This window comes from Peromyscus leucopus, chromosome 6, assembly GCF_004664715.2.
Source record: "Peromyscus leucopus breed LL Stock chromosome 6, UCI_PerLeu_2.1, whole genome shotgun sequence".
Classification (NCBI taxonomy): domain Eukaryota; kingdom Metazoa; phylum Chordata; class Mammalia; order Rodentia; family Cricetidae; genus Peromyscus; species Peromyscus leucopus.
Genome location: NC_051068.1, coordinates 10,947,444 through 10,966,899, shown reverse-complemented (window position 1 = coordinate 10,966,899; position 19,456 = coordinate 10,947,444). Strand labels below are relative to the sequence as shown.

The 19,456-nt window shown below is 39.4% G+C and overlaps 1 protein-coding gene across 1 annotated transcript in view; it reads left to right on the top strand.

Annotated features, from left to right (window-relative positions):
* LOC114695330 (EGF-like and EMI domain-containing protein 1) overlaps window positions 1-19,456 on the top strand; it is a 695,481-nt gene that overhangs the window by 669,933 nt on the left and 6,092 nt on the right. Inside the window, 6 exon segments of the mRNA XM_037206530.1 lie at window positions 1,104-1,232; window positions 3,939-4,064; window positions 11,341-12,788; window positions 14,072-14,200; window positions 17,134-17,262; window positions 18,569-18,697. Of these exon segments, the coding sequence (XP_037062425.1) occupies window positions 1,104-1,232; window positions 3,939-4,064; window positions 11,341-11,537 (452 nt within the window). The 3' untranslated portion in view covers window positions 11,538-12,788; window positions 14,072-14,200; window positions 17,134-17,262; window positions 18,569-18,697.

Below are 19,456 nucleotides of genomic sequence, written 5' to 3'. Positions count from 1 at the left end.
GAAGCAGCATGCCTGAGGGGCTCGCCTGACCACACTGGTTCTCTCTGTATATCCTCAGTTTCCTTCTTTGTTTGCCTCCAGTCGAGTCACCAAACATTTTTCAGCATCATACACTTTTGTAAATCATTAATTTTATAAAACTATGACAATTACGTTCTATGAGACACACCCAGTTAGACACGCAGGAAATGGAAGAAGGGTGAAGGCATGCATCTTACTGCAGCGCTAACTGCGGGTTTACCATTCTCTAACACATTTTAGAAGAGGAAGGACTTCACAGGCATGGGACTGCTGAGAATGCTGGTAATGCTGTTCCTAAAGGAGCGGGAGGAGCTAGCGCGGGGAGGGGCTAGCGCGGGGTGGGGCGGGGCTAGCACAGGGAGGGGCTAGTGCGGGGCGGGGCTGGCGCGGGGCGGGGCTAGCGCGGGGAGGGGCTATCGCGGGGCGGGGCTGGCGCGTGGCGGGGCTAGTGCGGGAAAGAGTGGAGGAAGAGCAGCCCTTAGAGAACAGCAGCCTTCGTGTGAACAGTGCTTCAGTGTTCACTTTCGTTTTCACCATATGCGGTTTTATTTCTTAAGCTGGAAGGCAGTCTGAGGCTCCAAGGAACAACTGTGGGTTTGGAGACAGGATTCAAGCAAAGGTTGTAAAATGCGTCTTAAATAAGAGCCCTCTCTGACCAAGGTCTTACATGGTGTCATCATGGGAGACCTACATTAATTCTTTTTCTCTTATTGTGATAGAACATCCTGACAAAAAGCAACTTAGGACAGGAAAGGATTTATTTTAACTTACACTTCCAGAAGGGCAGTCCATCATGGCTCTGAAGGTCTTCAACGGGACCATGAGACCAGCCTGTCAGTAAGCAGAGAGAGAGAGACAGAGAGACAGAGAAAAAGACAGAGAGAGAGAATAGGAATCTCTGTGTCTTTCTATGTATCCACCTATCTATCACCATGTCATCATTGATTCGGTAGCTTGAAGGCAACTAAAATCACCAATGATGAATAATTGAAATATTGAGTTAAGAAAGGTGTGGGCATGAGTTTGAACACCTGAGTGCTTCAAGTTACAACAACACATGACATTTTGCTCTTCTGTAACAGGGTGCCCAAAAGACACTTATGGTCCAAATTGCCAAGAAACATGTAAGTGCCTGAACGGAGGTCAGTGTGAGAGCGTGCATGGCACCTGTACCTGTCCTCCTGGCTTCGTCGGGGCAGACTGCAGTCAAAGTAAGTTAGTCTTGCCTGATTTTTCAGTCAGAGTCCTTGTGTGGCTTATGGACATGTGGCAATTCTACAACCTCACCCTGTACTTATGGGGAAGACAGGATAACTATTCCAGTGTCCAAAGTGTGTAGCACAAGTACGAAAGCACAGTTCCAAAGGACTGCAGCTATAACAGTGAACGGTGGTGTAACGTTTTACTTGGGGATTTATTATAATGACAGTAAATACAAGCTGATCTAAATGCTAGGTTGACAACTATTAACATCAGATTTGAATTGAGAGTTGAAGTCATCAAAATTAGCAAAAGAAATCTTTCTGCCATACACCCTTCTACCCAGAAATACTAGACTCAAATCAGGACTGGAACAATGTGTTCAGCATGCTGATTTCTGTGTTCATAATGTCAACCTTGCCCAAAGGTCCAGAATTTTATATATACTCAGCAATTTTATGTCTCAACAATAAGTAATTTCTCTATTCATCAAAAGGGAAATAGTACCATAAGCCCAAATACCTTTACTGTATGTTGTAAAACTTGTTAACATCAAGTGTAAGGGTCAGAAAGTTGAAGATCCCTTTAAAATACAAATGCTTGGACACTGTGAGTTTGTGCCTAGGACATGCATCTCATACATTGTCAAACCTGCCATTTCTAAATAACTAGGTCGTTTCTACTTTCACCAAATAAGTAGGTGAATGCATGCCCTCTGGTGCCTCTGGCCCAGGTGGTGATGATTATGTAGTCACATCAAACCCTAGTGTCTGAAAACAGGGCCATGGATGATCTCTTCAGAAGATAGAGCAGGCAGGACAGAGAACAGACTGAGAGAAGGAGGTTGGAAGCTGGGCTAACAATACCTGTTTTTTAAGGCAAGAGACATGAGATTCAGTTATTCACATTTGAGTCATTCATTAAGATCATGCTATCTCCATTGATCATTAACTTCACAACAAGAAGAGAGAAGCACCATTAATATGGTTTTAAGTTAAAAGTAGATGAACTACAATAACCCTCTTTCATGTGTGTATGCATGTGCACTTGCACACATACATACATATACAAATACACATATATACCCATGCACACATGAACATACACACATAGATACATAAATATACATATACTATACACATGCACACAAAAATACACACACAAAAACATAAACATATACACAGATACCCACATATGCATACATACAGATACACATATGCATAGAAACACATTCACATGCATGCACGCGTGTGTGCGTGCACACACACAACTTTCATTTAAGGTCTTACTGGAAGAGAATCAAAGTTTGTGCTTATTCAGGCCATGCTGCCTGAATAAGGCTTATGCTGCCTCTGACTTACATAAGGACATGTTCTCTGTTAATTGTCCCATGACAGCACCCCACCGTACTGAGCATAAAAATTTAACAGGACAAAGTCTCAAATCCAAAATGCTGGTGACAGACACCTACTGGATAGTGCCTCTGTGTCCTCGACTGCCAAGTGATCTTTGCATGAAAGCCATCCCATAAACAATTCCTGAGGAAGGTTCCAGCTGGCTCCTTTATGTGTGTTCTTCAAAGAGACGTCCCATGCAAGAGCGTGTTCAAAGGCTGTGGCTCCTGAACACTGGGAACACGTTGTCTTGAGAAAGCTGTGATCTTGTAGGGGCAACTTTCCTTGCCTTGACAGATTGTTTGGTTAGAGCCAAGTGTGCAGCCTGCCTCTGCCAAGGCCAAGGTTATCTTCACGTTGTTACCACATAGCCACCTCAGTTGGTTCTTACAGATGTTTCTGTTATTTTGTGTGTTATCTGTTTTCAGTACTTATCTCAATTCATTTTTGGAACAATGCAAAATAGATGAGTAAATTCGAAGACACAGATAAATATTTGAAAATGTGAGTATTACGGATTTTATGTTGAGGTTAGGAGTATAAAATAAGATTTCAGAAAGGACTTTAAGAAACAAAATATTAAATATGTTTGCAAAAATATTATATGTCCTGAAAGTACAACTACACCCCCACACACACATGCCCACACAATATACATACATAAGCATATATATGCACACGTACTCATACACACAGGCAAAAAATACACACACATACATACATATGCATAGTCTCTTTCTCTTACACACATACACTTAGAGCACATGTGTGTATGTGTTTGTGGTGTGTGTATGTGTAAAGTAAGACTGGATGCTGTTGGGATTTTGTTTTGTTTTGTTTAATAATTTGTTTTTATTTTATGTGCATTGGTGTTTTGCCTGAATCTCCATGTGAGGGTGTCAGATCCCCTGGAACTGGAGTTGTAGACAGTTGTGAGCTGCTGTATGGATTCTGGGAATTGAACCTGGGTCCTCTGTAGGAGCAGACAGTGCTTTTAACCACTGAGCCACCTCTCCATCCTGTTAGCCATTGTTTTTAATTTGTAAGTGAAACCTACCAGACGTGTCTTTTGAAACTAGATACAGGCTTATATATTCCACATTCCAGCAGAAACTGCTCTGAGAGAGCAACGGCTTGGGACTTCCTACTTTGTTACTTATTTTGAAGTAACCTTTTAGGTTGAAAATCAAACTGTAAGAAAGTCAGCAAAATACGGGATTAGGAGAAAAGGCCATTTATTGACAAGTGTCTAGAAGTCTTGAGTGACTGATGTTCTGTAAGCAAACTAAGCTTCGTCTGCCTTTATTTTGCTCTTTGGTCTAGCTTGTCCTGGAGGTAATTATGGGCAGGATTGTGCCCAATGGTGTTCCTGCGGCTCAGGAAAGTGTGACCCAGTGACAGGAAGATGTCATTGTCCACCCGGCCTGATGGGATCAAGGTGTCAGCAAGGTAACAAAGACTGCTAAAGATTCATTTTAACTATTTAAGTGATAAACACGCTGGACTCTGACCACGACTCGGTGCTGGGACTGTGGTATGATTTACCATGCTTCCTTTCATCCCATGGGAGCATGTTTGCCTGTTGCACTGTTGGGGCAATGGCCTCTTGGAAGGCCACAGAAATTGGTATAAAAATTAAAATTATTTATGCATACTCTTGGCTAGGAGGAGCAATTTAGGCAACAGTGGCCACTCTTGGAAAACTTCGAAAACGTTAGAGAAGTTAAATTACAAGATGAACGAATCCGACATACTCTTGAACCTGCAGAGGCCCCTGTCAGAAAAACAGGAGATAAACATGCAAATACAGTCTGTGTTGGAAACTGAAGACTTGCTTCTCTGAAGTCTTAATATTGATTACTATCATAATTAAAATTACAAGCACAGAAGAACCATCGAATCATCAAGACAAGGAAGTGCAGCAAGAGCGAGGCCACGGCATCTGAGCTGGCATACCGCTGTGGCATCTGAGCTGGCATACAGCTGTGGCATCTGAGCTGGCATGCCCCCTTGCTGTATAAAGAGGGAGAAGACGACTAGGGCAGGTTTTAATCACATACTTCAGATATTGTAGTTTACAAAGTATGTGATGGTTTAAATGAGAATTGTCTCCCATAGGCTCCAGTATGTAGACACTTGGCCCTCAGGTGGTGGCACTGTTAGGGGATGGTTTAGAAAGACTGGCCTTGTTGAAGAAAGGACGTCACTGGAGGGCAGGTTTGGGGAATTTAAAGTCTTGCCCTACTTCCAGTTTTCTCTCGGTTTCTTGCTCCTGCCACAGTGCACAAGGCTGGCTGACATGCCTTTGTTCCATTCAACTGGACTCATCCCTCTGGAACTGTAAGCCAAAATAAACCCTTTTTATACAGGCTGCTTTAAGTCATGGTGTTTTTTCACAGCAACAGAAAACTACGCAATAAAAACATGCAATTGTAAATTGTACTTTGGTTGACATTTTCCAGTCCCAACTGCCTGCTCTCAAATAACCATCAGCCTCTTCCCAAATAACTGACTCGGAGACTTAATATAAATTATAAATGCTCAGCCAATAGCTCAGACTTGTTACTACCTAACTCTTACATTTAAATTAATCCATATTTCGCATGACTTGTTAACTATTTTTTTTTTCTACATGTCCTGCTTCCTCAGGGGCTGGCTGGCGTCACTCTGACTCTGCCCCTCTCCCTTCCCTCTTTCTCTGTTTGTCTGTCTCACTTATACTTTTAGTTGGCTACTGGCCAATCAGCCTTTCATTAAACCAACTTGAGTGACAAATCTTTGCAGTGTACAAAGGGAATATTATATAGCATTTCCCCCTTTTGTCTAATTAAAAAGAAAGGTTTTAACTTTAACAGAGTAAAATTATATACAACGAATACAATTATTAAGTAAGAATTACAGTTACAATATCCAGTCTATTTATATTTGGCAAAATTAGAGAAAATATTTTCTATCTTATCTTAGTGAGTCTAATGTTTTGTACCTAAATTACCATTTATCATAACTAGGGAAACTATAATTGTAATTATCTAGTCTTCAACTCCATCAAAGATCCCAGAAGAGTGAAAAGTTACCTAATGACAGGGATATTAGGCTGCCTGGACAGTTACCCAGTCACCGAAACTTTCTCTATAATGTTGGGCCTTCCAACCCTGGCCTACAGGCCCAGCATTTCTGACAGACTTTCCTGTGAAGCAGAGAATTTTTAAGAACTGTTCCACCTTCTCATGGCAAAGTTTAGCAGTTGCATTTCTTGAATCCTGCTGGTCCAGTGTGGACAGTAACTGTCAGCAATTGAGGCAATGGCAGTTTCTTACAGAAAACAAACATGGAGTTTCTTTGATGCCTATCATCCTCTTTGAAGTAATTGGTGCTGCCAGGAGCAGACATGTCTCACTGTTGAGAAAAGTCTAAGTTCCTAAAACATTTTAAATGCCATATTCTGTAGGTCTTTAAAGTGTTTGAAGATTGCCTATCTGAAATATATCTCTGTATGACCTTGAAAAACTAACATTACTATAAGTTTGCTATTATAGATGATTATTAATCTGTATTTCTTAATTATATATTACAATTTTAAATGAGCTGCATAAACATAATATCCTAAATGAGAGTAGAAATATACATATAGTATAAAAAAATTAACTTTAAATCTGTATCAATATATGAAAATCCATACCAAAGTAACATATTTAAGATTAATAGTTGTTTTGGGGTTAAAGTAGATTCAATAGTTTATCCTTTTATCCTATCATTCTATATCATATCCCTTTTTTTCTTTAGAATGGAATCCCTGAATCTAATCTCCTTTATTCGGCTTTCTTTCCTGACCATTACCAATAACCAAACCCCCTTAAAATAAACATTTATAACCTATTTTTTGGGAATGTGGGTATAGTTCTCTAGACTACTTCCTGTTGACTAAGGGCACTGGTAATCTTTAGAAAACTCTGAGAAAATTTAGGATTATGATCAAACCTAACTGGAATATTCTGTGAGGCTGGATCATCTCAGCCAGGAGCCTTGAAGCTGTCTGGATGCAGAATTCTGAGGAGACTGTAACAGAGGCATTTGGAAATGTTGGATCACTTGGGCCATCCATTTTCATTAGTGTTTGGTCCCCTTGCTCCGAAAATACATAAACTTTTAAAGGTAACATACATGTCTGCATTAATACAAGTATAGACTGAGTCAGCTAGAGATGATTTTTTGTTACATGTTTGAGCAGGTAAAATATACATCACATAACTTGTAGTTATTTTAGGTTTGTTTCTTTATGTTTGCAGCCAGGACTTTCAGGGGATCTTTCTTGTTCAAACCTTATTTTCTTTAATCTGGAGTGAATTCACAGCTTCTCATTTTCTGTGGAAATAAAAGCATAACCTCTTCTGAAAAACAACATATCTTTTGACTTAAATTTTGAAGTCAAGATATTTTAAAATATATAGGTTGGTTTAATCTAGCACTTTTCACAATCCAGTGTCTTTTAATTGCCAAAAAATTCAAAGACAGCATAATAACATATAGGACTCAGACTATCTGTATATCCCTCATCTTTATATGGCTTTTTTTTATTTATATTACCTTACTCCCTTTTTAAGGACTTTATTATTTTAAAACTTTATTTTTCTTTTTTATGACTGTCTATTCCCTTTCTCTTTTCTCCCCCAAGCCTATGTATATTTTTAAACACACTGTAACTTGTTTAGAGGGTTTTTTTTTTCTCTTTTTGTCTGAATCTGCCTTTACTGTGTATCTGTAATCCTTTCCTGTCTATATGAGCAAAAATACTGCTGTGTAACTTAGATCATAGCATGCTGGTGCTGGCTCTTCCCCCTTGGTTCCCTGAGAGTCTAGTCTCATGGCAGAGGTATGTTTACCACCAGCTCTGGGAGCCTTGTTTACCTGCCCTAACTCTGGAAGTTGACAGGTCCATACCACCACCTAGTAGCATACCGACTGCTGCTCATAAACGTCATGTAAGTATTTGGTAGCAGGGACTCTTAAAAGAGTTGCCCATTTTTGCTGCTAACACCAAGCTAGGAAGCCACCTCTTAAAGGAGCCACACCTCTGCTCTCTGCCAGCAAACAGAGCCCACCTGAGAAAATTCAGCTACCAAGAAACCATGCCTGACTCCACTTTTGTGTGTCTAGAATCCTTTTATAAAGCTATGTCGGGTTTTATGTGGAAATTCCAAACATTTGGACACTGTATGTTAGTTTGTAGGCAGATGTTTCTGTTCCACCAGCAACTCCCAAATAAACACACTGAGGCTTGTAAATAAAATGATAAATTCTCAGCCTATAGCTCAGGGTTGTTACTATCTAACTCTTACTTTTAAATTAACCCATGTTTCTTATCTATGCTTTGTCACATGGCTCATGGCTTGTTTCCTCGTTTTCTACATGTCCTCCTTCCTGGGTGGCTGGCTGGTGTCTCTCTGACTTCACGCTTCTTCTTCCCTGCATTCTCTGTTTGGCTGTCCCAAGTATACTTTTTTGCCTGGCTACTGGCTAATCAGCATTTTATTAAGCCAATTAATAATTAATGAGTGACAAATCATTACAGAGTACAAAAGGAGTATTGCAAAGCAGTACCTATTAATTTAAGTACACAGAGAAGATGATAGCTAGATAGAGGAGAGACAGACAGACAGACAGATTATATAGATTTATTTTGAGCCCTTGAACCAATGTAAAATAATCAAGCATGGTGGCACAGGCGTAATCTCAGTAGGTCAATACAAGGAGATCCCTGGAGCTTGCTGGCCAGCCAATCTACCCTCAATCTAACATCAATCTTCAGGCCCAAAAGAACCCCTATTTTAAGAGACAAGGCATCCTCCTACTGCAGCCAGGGTCTGTGTTGGTATCTGTGGCCCATGTTAACCTCTGAGGCCATTGGGATGTCTGTGGTCTATGCTGCAGCCTGAGGCCATGGTAATGTCACAGCCGCTGAGGGGCATGCCTGGATCCTGGATCTGTGGTTTTGCTGCAGCTGGGAGCCTTGTTTGTGGTCTGTGCTTTCACCAGAAATCATGTGGAAGCCCAAGATGCTCCTGATGACTGCAAGGAGCAAGGAAACACTTTGGCAGAAATATCGGACTGTGGACACACATTTGTAGAGAGCACATGGAATGCTTATGTGACCCTCTCCCTACCCTTCCCAAAGGGAACAAACAAGTAACAGCCTGGGTGGGGAGCCATCGAAGAAGATTCTTGAAAAGTGTGAGGGGATGCTGAAGTTTAGCTCTTTACAGGTGGTGGCTTCTGGCAGGGTGTGGGAAGAAAAGGATTTTTAAATTTTGTTGTGGGGGAGGTCATGAGGGTAGGTGTGGACATGGAAGGCCTGGGAAGTGGGTGTTATTAGATGTATGATGTGAGGTTCCCAGGAAATCAATAGAACTGTGTTGAAAAGAAAAAGAGAAAGGAGAGAGAGAGAAGGAAGATGGCTGCTGAGGGACAATACTTGGGGTTAACCTGTGCCCTCCACATACACATGCATAGAAGCACACAAGAACCAGCAGGCACGTGTATACCACACAGTGTTGCTGTGGGATGTTCTGTATGTCCTGTGGGAGCCCGTTCTCAGGTTCCTCGTGGCTTTACCTAGCAGATCCGCATAGAGGATGATTAGGATCACGGTCCTGAGTGCAGGTGTCTGAGATGGTCTGCACTTGGCTGTGCTGTGGGATGGTCTATATGTCAAGTTGCTCTGATTTGTCAATAAATAAAACACTGATTGGCCAGTGGCTAGGCAGGAAGCATAGGTGGGACTAACAGAGAGGAGAAAAGAAAGAACAGGAAGGCAGAAGGAGTCACTGCCAGCCGCCACCCTGACAAGCAGCATGAAAAGATGCCGGTAAGCCACAAGCCACATGGCAGGGTATAGATTTATAGAAATGGATTAATTTAAGCTATAAGAACAGTTAGCAAGAAGCCTGCCACAGCCATACAGTTAGTTTGTAAGCAATATAAGTCTCTGTGTTTACTTGGTTGTGTATGAGCGGCTGTGGGACTGGCAGGTGACAAAGATTTGTCCTGACTGTGGGCAAGGCAGGAAAACTCTAGCTACACAGTGTTATCTGCCCACAAAATAAACCTTCCTTTATTTGACTACCAACAACTGGTCCTTTATTGGATCCACACAGAGAAGTGCCTCTACCGGATTCAGCCACACCTTCTGCTTACGTCAGCTGAAACCTCATGCAAATTGGGCTAGTGGTGTTACTTTGTGTGTTTGTTTGTTTCTCTCCTTTTAAATCCATCTAACTTTTTATGCTAGCTGGAATTAAAAAACAAACAACAAGCAAAAGATATTCCAATATCTCTTCTGCTATTGAAATTCAAAGTAGGCTCAGTTAGATGTTAGAGGTTTCATATTTAAGTCTTGACTTTTGGCCTTATTGGTTGTCTAAGTCTGCACAAGGCTTCAGTCTCCAAGCTTCAGTTTTTCCAAGAGAAAATTAAGAACACTGTTACCCACATCACAGGGGTGTTTGGGAGCATTAAATGAGATAATCCATGTGTGAAATATCATTATGTAAAAACTCCATAAACTAAAGGTTATAAATGGTAGGCCCGTGGCCAAATCTAGCCACAAATGTGTTTGAATTGGCTTCAGAATATGCCTTCCATGCTGTTATAAAATAATTTTAATTAGTTGCCAGCTCTCAAAGATTGGAGAAATTCATGTAATATATGGATATTGAGTTTTCCTTAAAACGTTGTATTAGATGGCAATATGGGACCATATTTTTTTTTATGGCAAAACCAATTAAATATGAGAATCATCTTCATGTTACAGAGGCTCTAATCTCACATTGATGGCACTTCCTATCACCCCATGATATTCCCCTGGCATGGACAGAAAGGCCCTTAGGCCCCCTTCTCTTCACTCACTGTTGTCTTAACTGCTGTTGGCAGTGTTTGGTTAATGCCCTCCTCAGCTGAACAGTGAAGCACCAGAATATTAAAGAAATAACTGCTACACTTTGCTCACTATCAATTTTTGAGATAGTAAATAAACTACTCTCCATTATTGTTTCCTTTTTCTATTGCTATGATAGAATATTCTGACAATAGCAACTTAAAGGAGAAGAGCTTACTCTGGCCCATGGTTCTAGTGTATAGTTCTAGCTGAAGGGAAAAACCGTGTAGCAGGAACATCACAGAACTGGTCCCAGTGCTCTGCAGTCAAGATCAAAGAACAATTCATGTTACTGCTCAGCTTTCTTGATTTCAGTGCAATCCACGATCCAAACCAAGAGAACGATGGCACCCTAATCAATTCGCCCAATGAAGCTAGTCCCTCACAGGCATGTTCAGAAGCTAGCTAAACTAAATAACCCCTCAGATATGCCTACAGCTTGTCTTCTGTGTGATTCCAGATCGCTCTGAAGTTGACAGTCAACATTAAGCATCCCAGGTCCTGACCCAAATTACTGCTGACTGTTCCACAGGCAAGCTCCAGGTGCTGGTGTACTGGGCACACAGGACCAGCCCAGTAAATGTTTATGGAGTGAATGTGAAGTGAGTGAGCCCAAGCCAGTGCTGTACTTGTGACCTAATGGACACATCCAGGTGGTTGTTTTCATCTGAAGATTTTTCTGATGGTTTTGCTGTCTTCATGTGGAAACTGAAGGAGAGAAAAAATGTTGACTCATGATATATTCATTTAATGTAATATTTAAAAATTTTTAAATTTAAAATTTTTTTCCTGTAGGTTGTCCCCAGACAAGATATGGCACCAATTGTGACCTAGAATGTCTGTGTAAAAATGGTGGACTCTGCAATCCTGTGGATGGGAGCTGCTCCTGTGGCCTTGGGTGGACCGGGGATTACTGTGAGAAAGGCAAGCTGATGGCTCCTTCTTACCCTCACAATGTATACACTTTAGAACTCATCACTATGGGTTGCTGAGTAGAGGCCTATGAAGAAACTATTTTCCAATAACCTGTTTATAATTAGGATCACATTTCCAATAAAATTGTACAAATATTGATCATTAATCATTACCTAGTTTCTAGACTATCACAGGAAAACTCTGAAACATCTTAAGAAATTGAAATAGTATTGGTGGTAACAAATTACCCTGAGAACTCAATTCCACTTTTTACCCTAAAACCCAAAGCCATTGTAGACATCAAATTGGCTGGGCCTAGAGATTTTAAACAGGGGCCTGAAGAAGACAACACTCACAGAGGACTTAACAAATGGTTAGAATACACTGGTCTTTGGGAGTGGAGTGGCTGTGTGTCCTGGGACAGGTGGTTCATGTCTTTAATCTCAACACTATGGAGACTGAAGGGGAGCTGGGATCCATGTATAGCCCTGGCTGCGTAGCAAAACATGAAATATGAAATGGCTATCCCCATTACTGTTCCACATTCTAGGGGGTGTTTTGTTGTTATTCTTATTTATTTGTTCTTTCAAATGAATGTTATAATCATTTATTTAGGGAAAACATGTTTTTGTTGTTTCATTGTATTGTGTTTCCTCAGGAAGAATCACATTCTTAGGTTAACTCATTGTATTCAAGAACAAACAATTCATCCTTTGTTCCATATTTTATTCCTTATCAATAAAGGTGCTGGCTCTAGCATTCACATTAAGATATTCAGGTTACGGAGCAAATAATTAATTTTCTAATCCATTCAATACCTTACTATATTTTAGTGAATTTATTACAAGGCCTTTCCTCATCTCTGCAGTTTATTATATGAGTTTTCTCTTTAGTCTGATAGCATATGTGATATAATATTAATGAATTTCTAATACTAAGTTGCCTTACATTCCAAGAATAAATACTGTGTGACCATGATTAACTATTTCATAAAGTGCTATTGGATTCTATATACTTCTGTATTCTATGATTTTGGCATTGATATCCAAGAGGAAAATGGAGCTGCTTTTATATGCAACCTTTTCCAGTTTTTAAAATTGATGTTCCATACATTCAGTAAAAAGTATTTGGAAATTTCCTTTCTCTTTCAGTGTTCTGGAATACTATACTCTAAGTCTAGATGGTGCCCTGCCTAGTGAAAGTTTGCAGACTCCTCTGTGAATCTGAATAACTCTTTCTTTTTCTCCCTTTTACTCTTATTCAAATGTTAAGAACTGTTACTGTACTTATCTTATCTAGGTTTTCTGCCTCAAATTAAGATGGTTTGGGTAAGTTGTTCTCTATAGCATTTCCCATTTCATTTCATTTTGGAATTTTATTTATATTATGATTGTCATAATTGCAAATTGGATAGTAATTTTCTTCGCCTTTTAAAAAAAGCATGTGTGTGTGTGTGTGTGTGTGTGTGTGTGTGTGTGTGTATGTGTCTGTTTGTGTGTGTAGGTGTGCTTTGCCTGTATGTATGTCTGTGTACTGGAGGGTAGAAAGGGGAACTGGATTGTGGTTGGTTGCTTTTGCTCTTTTGAGGGGCCCACCACCCAGCTCCCAAATAAATCACACACAGAGGCTTCTTCTTAATTATAAATACCCAGCCTTAGCTTGGCTTGTTTCTTGCCAGCTTTTCTTAACTTAAAATTATCCCATCTGTCTTTGGCCTCGGGTCTTTTATCTTTCTCTATTCCTGTATACCTTTTCTTTCCTTCTGACTTTGTTGTTGGTTGTGTGGCTGGGTGGCTGGCCCCTGAAGTCCTCCTCTGTCCTCTCCTGTCCCTTGATCTTTTTCTCTCAGATTTCTCCTTGTATTAATTCTCTCTGCCTGCCAGCCTCACCTATCCCTTCTCTTGCCTTGCCATTGGCCATTTGGCTCCTTATTAGACCGTCATGTGTTTTAGACAGACACAGTAACACAGCTTCACAGAGTTAAATAAAGGCAACATAAACAAAAGTAGCACACCTTAAAATAACCTTCTCCAACATTGGCTCTCCTATAACAGAAGTTATAGATGGTTATGCACTGCTGTGTGAGCACTGGGATTTGAACCTAAGTCCTCTGCAAGAGCAGCCAGTGTTGTTAACCACTGAGCAAACTCTTTCCTTCACCTTTTAAACAATGTTATGTGTTTGTGCTTTGCTCATTTCCGGGTTGTTGGGCTGGAATCCAGCCCCATATGCATGCTAGGTACGCCCTCTACCACAATGGTCCTCAACCCTCCTAATGCTGTGACTCTTTAATACAATTCCTCATGTTACAGTGACCCCCCAACCATAAAATTATTTTGTTACTACTTCATAACTGTAATTTTGCTACTGTTATCAATCGTAATGTATATATCTGATATGTAGTATATCTGACATTGGGGGTTCAAGACTCAGGAATTGAAAACTACTGCTTACCACATACCTAGGCTGTGAGTTCTCCATTTTAACTGGGTTAGTTGGTGGTTTATGTGTACTCATTTCTTCATTAATGATAGTTTTTCGCCATCTTTGAACTTATTAATTTTTAATGGTCTTTGGACAAATCCTAATATTTTCATGTTTTCTTCCTCAGCGTGTTCTTCTGGTAATTACGGCCCAGGCTGCAAATTCAATTGCTCATGTCAGAATGGTGGGATTTGCAGCAGGCATTCTGGAGGCTGTGAGTGCCCCAGCGGGTACTACGGACAAAGCTGTGAGCATGGTAAACAGTGTGTGCTATATGGAAGGTTCTAAACTTCAAAACTATTTTAAATCATAGAGAGAGTATATTCATATTAAATCAAATTACACAACTTTTAGTGAATATTACTGTAAGTGGAGAGAGTTTCACTGCTTAAATTGAAAATTTAAATTTTAACAATTACCATGATGAAAAAAATTGAACTTTAAAATTCTTAGACTTTTCTACCTATAACTGGCTCGACTATCCCATTATTACTTGGAAATACACTCAGCAGACAGACACACCATGAACCAGCTGTGAGTCTGTTCCAGGTGCCCTTGGGCAATAATAGATGAAATTGCTGCTTATATCGCATGTTAGCCATGACTTGCTTCTGAAATATCTGCCTTCAGTTTGTCTTTCAAAATGGTTTCTAATACTGTTGCTATATTTGCACTCCACATTTTAAGCTAAAATTGAAAAACAAGAAGCTTAGACAATGACTTGGCCCCTGAGAGTCCTGATTTGACAGTATTACTCAGAGGGCACACATGAGAGTGTGGACTCTAGAATTTGTCCTAGACAGCCTACCTCTGCCGGCTTTACCATGTGCATAGTGGGTTAATAAAGGTTGTCATGAGGACTAATAGGAAATCATGTTTAAGCACTGAGCATGGAGATGAATGACCAGAGCTTGGTGGATGTCACTTAGAATACAAAGGATTTTCCAAAGTGTCTGAAATGCTATTAACCATGTTCCTTTTCTTTCAACGTCAGGAATAGGATGGGCATCACCAAGCATTTGGGGATTCAAACTCTTGTAACTAGTCTGGTGTTTTAGGGCTAAGAATACAAAATCAGACATTTTGTGGTTTTTGTTCATTTGTTTCCTTTGTTTTGTTTCTGAAACTGAAGTAAGAGGTAAAGGATAGAAAAAGTATTTATTTAGAACCCATCACATTTATACTATAAGGTTAGCAAAGAGTGTTTTAGATTAAGGAAATACCACCAAGATGAGATAACTGAGATGAGCAGGTATATTGCTGTTTATTAGGAACAAGGGTTTGGCTTCAATATACCTGTGGGATGGTAGAGTGAAAACCCAGGCCCTTTCTCACTGTTGCTACAGATCCTCAAGTCCCATCTCTGTGATGCGCTTCCTCTAGCAAGGCATCACCTCCAACAGGTCTTGTTATGCCCCTGAACAGCATCACTAGCTGGGAAGCAAATGTTTAGACACAGAGATTATGGGGGAACAGTACAGTCAAATCACAGGCTAGGATGTAAAACATAACTGGACTGGGATGAGAATGGAAATGCACAAATAAAACAATACATCAGGATAACAATCCACTGTGATGGTGACCGAAATATTAAAGAGAAAGAAAAGATGCATCTAAATTTCCTAATTAAGCAACTTGGAAACATAAGATTATTGAGTAAAATGGAAAAGCAAGCAATGCAACCATTATTCCTCAGTTTTATATATAACTAAAGAAAGGAAGACACAGGAATCTTCTGTGTATTCTCTATCTAACATTCATAAGATCAAAAGGAGAAACTGTACTTTTCCTTTTACTCAATAGTTACAATGAGGTTGGTAAAGGGAATGTTTATGTTTTGTTTATGTTATTTAATTCCTTTTGTGTTTCCTGTTTTTCCTCTGCCCCACTGGATATTGGAGAAGCATCATCTACACTAAGAATATTCACTGTTACATTCCTAAAAAGGAGGTGGGAGAGAGGGATGGGGGTGATTAGGGAAATAATGAATAATTGTCAAGTGAGTGGATTTTGTAAAACAGATGAGTGACCACATGAGAGAATACTCAAGGAAGGAAATGGAAATTTTTTTTATTCATAGTCAAGCGTAGTTCCTGTTACTCCAAGGTGAGCATCTCCATGAGAAGATAAGTTTATCCTACATAGAAATCCACTGGGCTGGTGTTCACAGTCCCAAGATATATAACAAGTGCTCCCTCAGATGCCTAGACACACAAAAAAAATCAGTCTCTTCCAAAAATGGAGCTAAGACAGAGTGTTCTGGGCTTACTAAGATAATTCTGCTTTCTACTTAAGAGGATATCCCAAGAACCTTTTCAAACATTAAATCCCGCTGACTGTAAAACCTAACTTACACATAAAATGACACCCTACTGCTTATACAATATATTTTCTCTCTTCCTCATCCTCTTTGTCCTGCTTTTTCATCATTTCCTGTTTCCTTCATGTTCAGTCCCTGGAAGTTCACTCCCAGGACTTCAAATATAAATAAATCACTTTTCACACACAGTATTTTATTTGTTTAAGGAATTTAATTCAATATTAGTATCTCTAGATTTAGCCTGAATCAGAAGCTTAGGTTTAGGTTTTAGATGTTTTAATTTCTTTTCTGTTTGTGTGATAAAGTAATTGAGGAAAAGAGCTTGCCTTTGTTTATAGACCCACAAGGATACCATCTGTCTTAACAGGGCAGATTTGAGATTAGGCAATCAAGGAGCAGGAGACTGGCTGGTCACCTTGTATCTACACTCAGGAAGCAAAGAGTGAGCAGAGAGGGAATGAAGCTTTGCAGCTTCCAGGCCTGACCCCAGTGTTCCTCCAGTAGATCCACCTAAAGGTTCCACAAATACTCCAAACAGTATGAGCAGCTTGACACCAAGAGTTCAAATATGTGCCCTTATGGGGACATATCACCTCTAAACTACAACAGGAGGGTTGTAGTGCCATCTTTGGCCAACTACAGTACATCAAAGCAAAATAGCATTATGAAGATATTTCAGATCTTCTCATGGGCTTTACTAGTTTTAGAAAATAACATAAACCCGATTTTTTATCATTAATTTCTTGTATGATTCCCTGTACATCTAATTCTTCCCTTTTGTATCATTTTTAGGCTTGATAAAAACATGAACAATAATATTTCATTTTGTTTTAAGTTAAAGATAGCATTTTGACATTTCTATCTTCTAGAATGTCCTCCTGGATTTCATGGCTTTAATTGTGTTCACACCTGTGACTGCCGAAATGGAGCCAGTTGTGATGTAGCAAAAGGACAGTGTGTTTGCCCAGCAGGTTTCCATGGCAACCATTGTGAACAAGGTATGGCAAGGGTTTTAAAGTACATATCTGTGAGAATGCTTTGTGAGCATGAGGTCTTCTAATCTATTCGTGAACATGAAATTCTAAATCAAATTTGGTCACTTACTCTTTCAATTTATACATTACACTATAAGGAATATATTCAGGGGCCAGTATAATCAGATTCCTCTGCTATTCTTACTAGTGGGTCAACATATTGTTCTCTCATGTAATATCTCAAAATGAAAGCTCTAAGTCAGTATAGGAAAGGGTTATACCTCTGAATAAGATTAAATATTTCATGAAATGCCTAGTATAAGAATGTGACAGAAATGCCTGGCTTTGTGGTATTGAGACCAATCAGAGGAGTTTTGTAAATATTTAAAGACAAGAATTGGGCATTTATCACAAGAGTAACCACAGCTATGAATGTGTATGAAATATGAAAGAAACAGGAATAACCAGCTTGAAATAAATATTACATATATTACAAAGTCTTAAAAGATTGGATCAATTAAAATGTTGCCAAAAAACCTGAGAGCATCACTGTGGTCACATCAAGTATGGATTTTTGTATAGCATTATAACGATGATGATGATGGTGATGATGGTGATGATAATGATGATAAAGATGATAATGTTATAAGGATCATGGTAACTTCATTCTATATGGTGAATCAAAATTTCTGCCTATGAACTTTTTAAGTAGTCTGTCTATATTTTAAAACATCACCACAGCTTTACATATTTTATTTTTATTTATTTATTTTATTTTATTTCATTTATTATTTAGTAGTTCAATAGGACAGAAACTATTATCTTTTTCTGTGTTAAATTCTAGAAATACAGTGGAAAGCATGGGGCATACACTATTCTAGGGAGATGAACAATAATTTTCACATTAATGGAAATAATACGAGTTGTATACATGGTCTGGCTGCTTAAGATTTTTCAGAAAAGCTTACTTACATTCTAGAATATTATAAACCAGTGTCAAAGTAACTAAGTTTAGAGAACTGGTTGTCAGATCAGTCAGATGATGGATCTTACTCCTGAGAATTACCCAGATATCCTCTGCTGAACAGAAAAACCCACTTTATCACCTTTACCATCTGCACTTGAATCTTAATATCTGTTGATATGAATTTGCATATTCCCTCAGATGTACAGCCACAAAAATATTGATCTTTACCAAACCTGAATGTAAAACAGAGTATTCTGGACTTCCTAAAATAACTCTATTTTCTACTTAGGAGGGTATTCAACGAAATTTTGCACCCTTGATAATTCAAGGCTTTATATCCCAGCATGTCTCATTCCTCTGTAGAATGTCCACCTGGAATGTTTGGGGACAATTGTCGTCAGCCGTGTGACTGTGAAGGAGAAAGTTCTTGCCATCCAATCACAGGAAAATGTCTCTGCCCACCAGGAAGGACAGGAGCCAGATGTGAAACAGGTATGACCAAAGAGCAAAAATCCAGAGTGATACAGGGATCCACAGACACCTCAGTGCTGGAAATGACAACCTATAAAAGGGCATTGTCCAGCAATGCTTCTTCAGTTTGAGGAATCAGTGTGTAGATGTTACATCATAGGTACTCCATCCCAACACCTTAGGTAACAGACTTCCTCAGAGATACAATGAACAGAAGGTGACTCCAAAAACCCACTAGAATGAAAATAAACTGTCATCATCTAGGTAGTATTCAAGATCCAATAACCCAGATTGTCTTTGGGAATTGATATTTATACTTTGTTTTCCTTCTCACCCACAGAAAGAATGATTTAGAATGTAAAGTTACGATAATTTAGCAACTGTCCAATGAAGAGGGGAGAGTGGATTGAAGTGATTGGCATCAAATCACCTGCAGTGTAACTTGATGGATGCTTGCTAGATCAAAAGGTTTTATATAATTCACCTCAGACCCAAGACACAGAACCAGCTCAGATAAGACCCCACATTGAATGTTTAATCTCAGGATTTACTTTGCTTATCTTCAAAAGAACAGGGTTAAGGTTACTTATTGTTAAGATTCCTACACTAGTAAGCCATGAGCTTGTGGTCTCTGTAATGGTGAGAGCCTTCCAGGCTTCAAAATATTTCTAGTCACCCAGCATCACTTCACATCCCAGCTCTCTTCTGAGCAATATCAATAGCAGCTGCTTTCCTGGAACACAAGGCAGCATTCTAAAGGGCTTGCATTCATTTAATGCA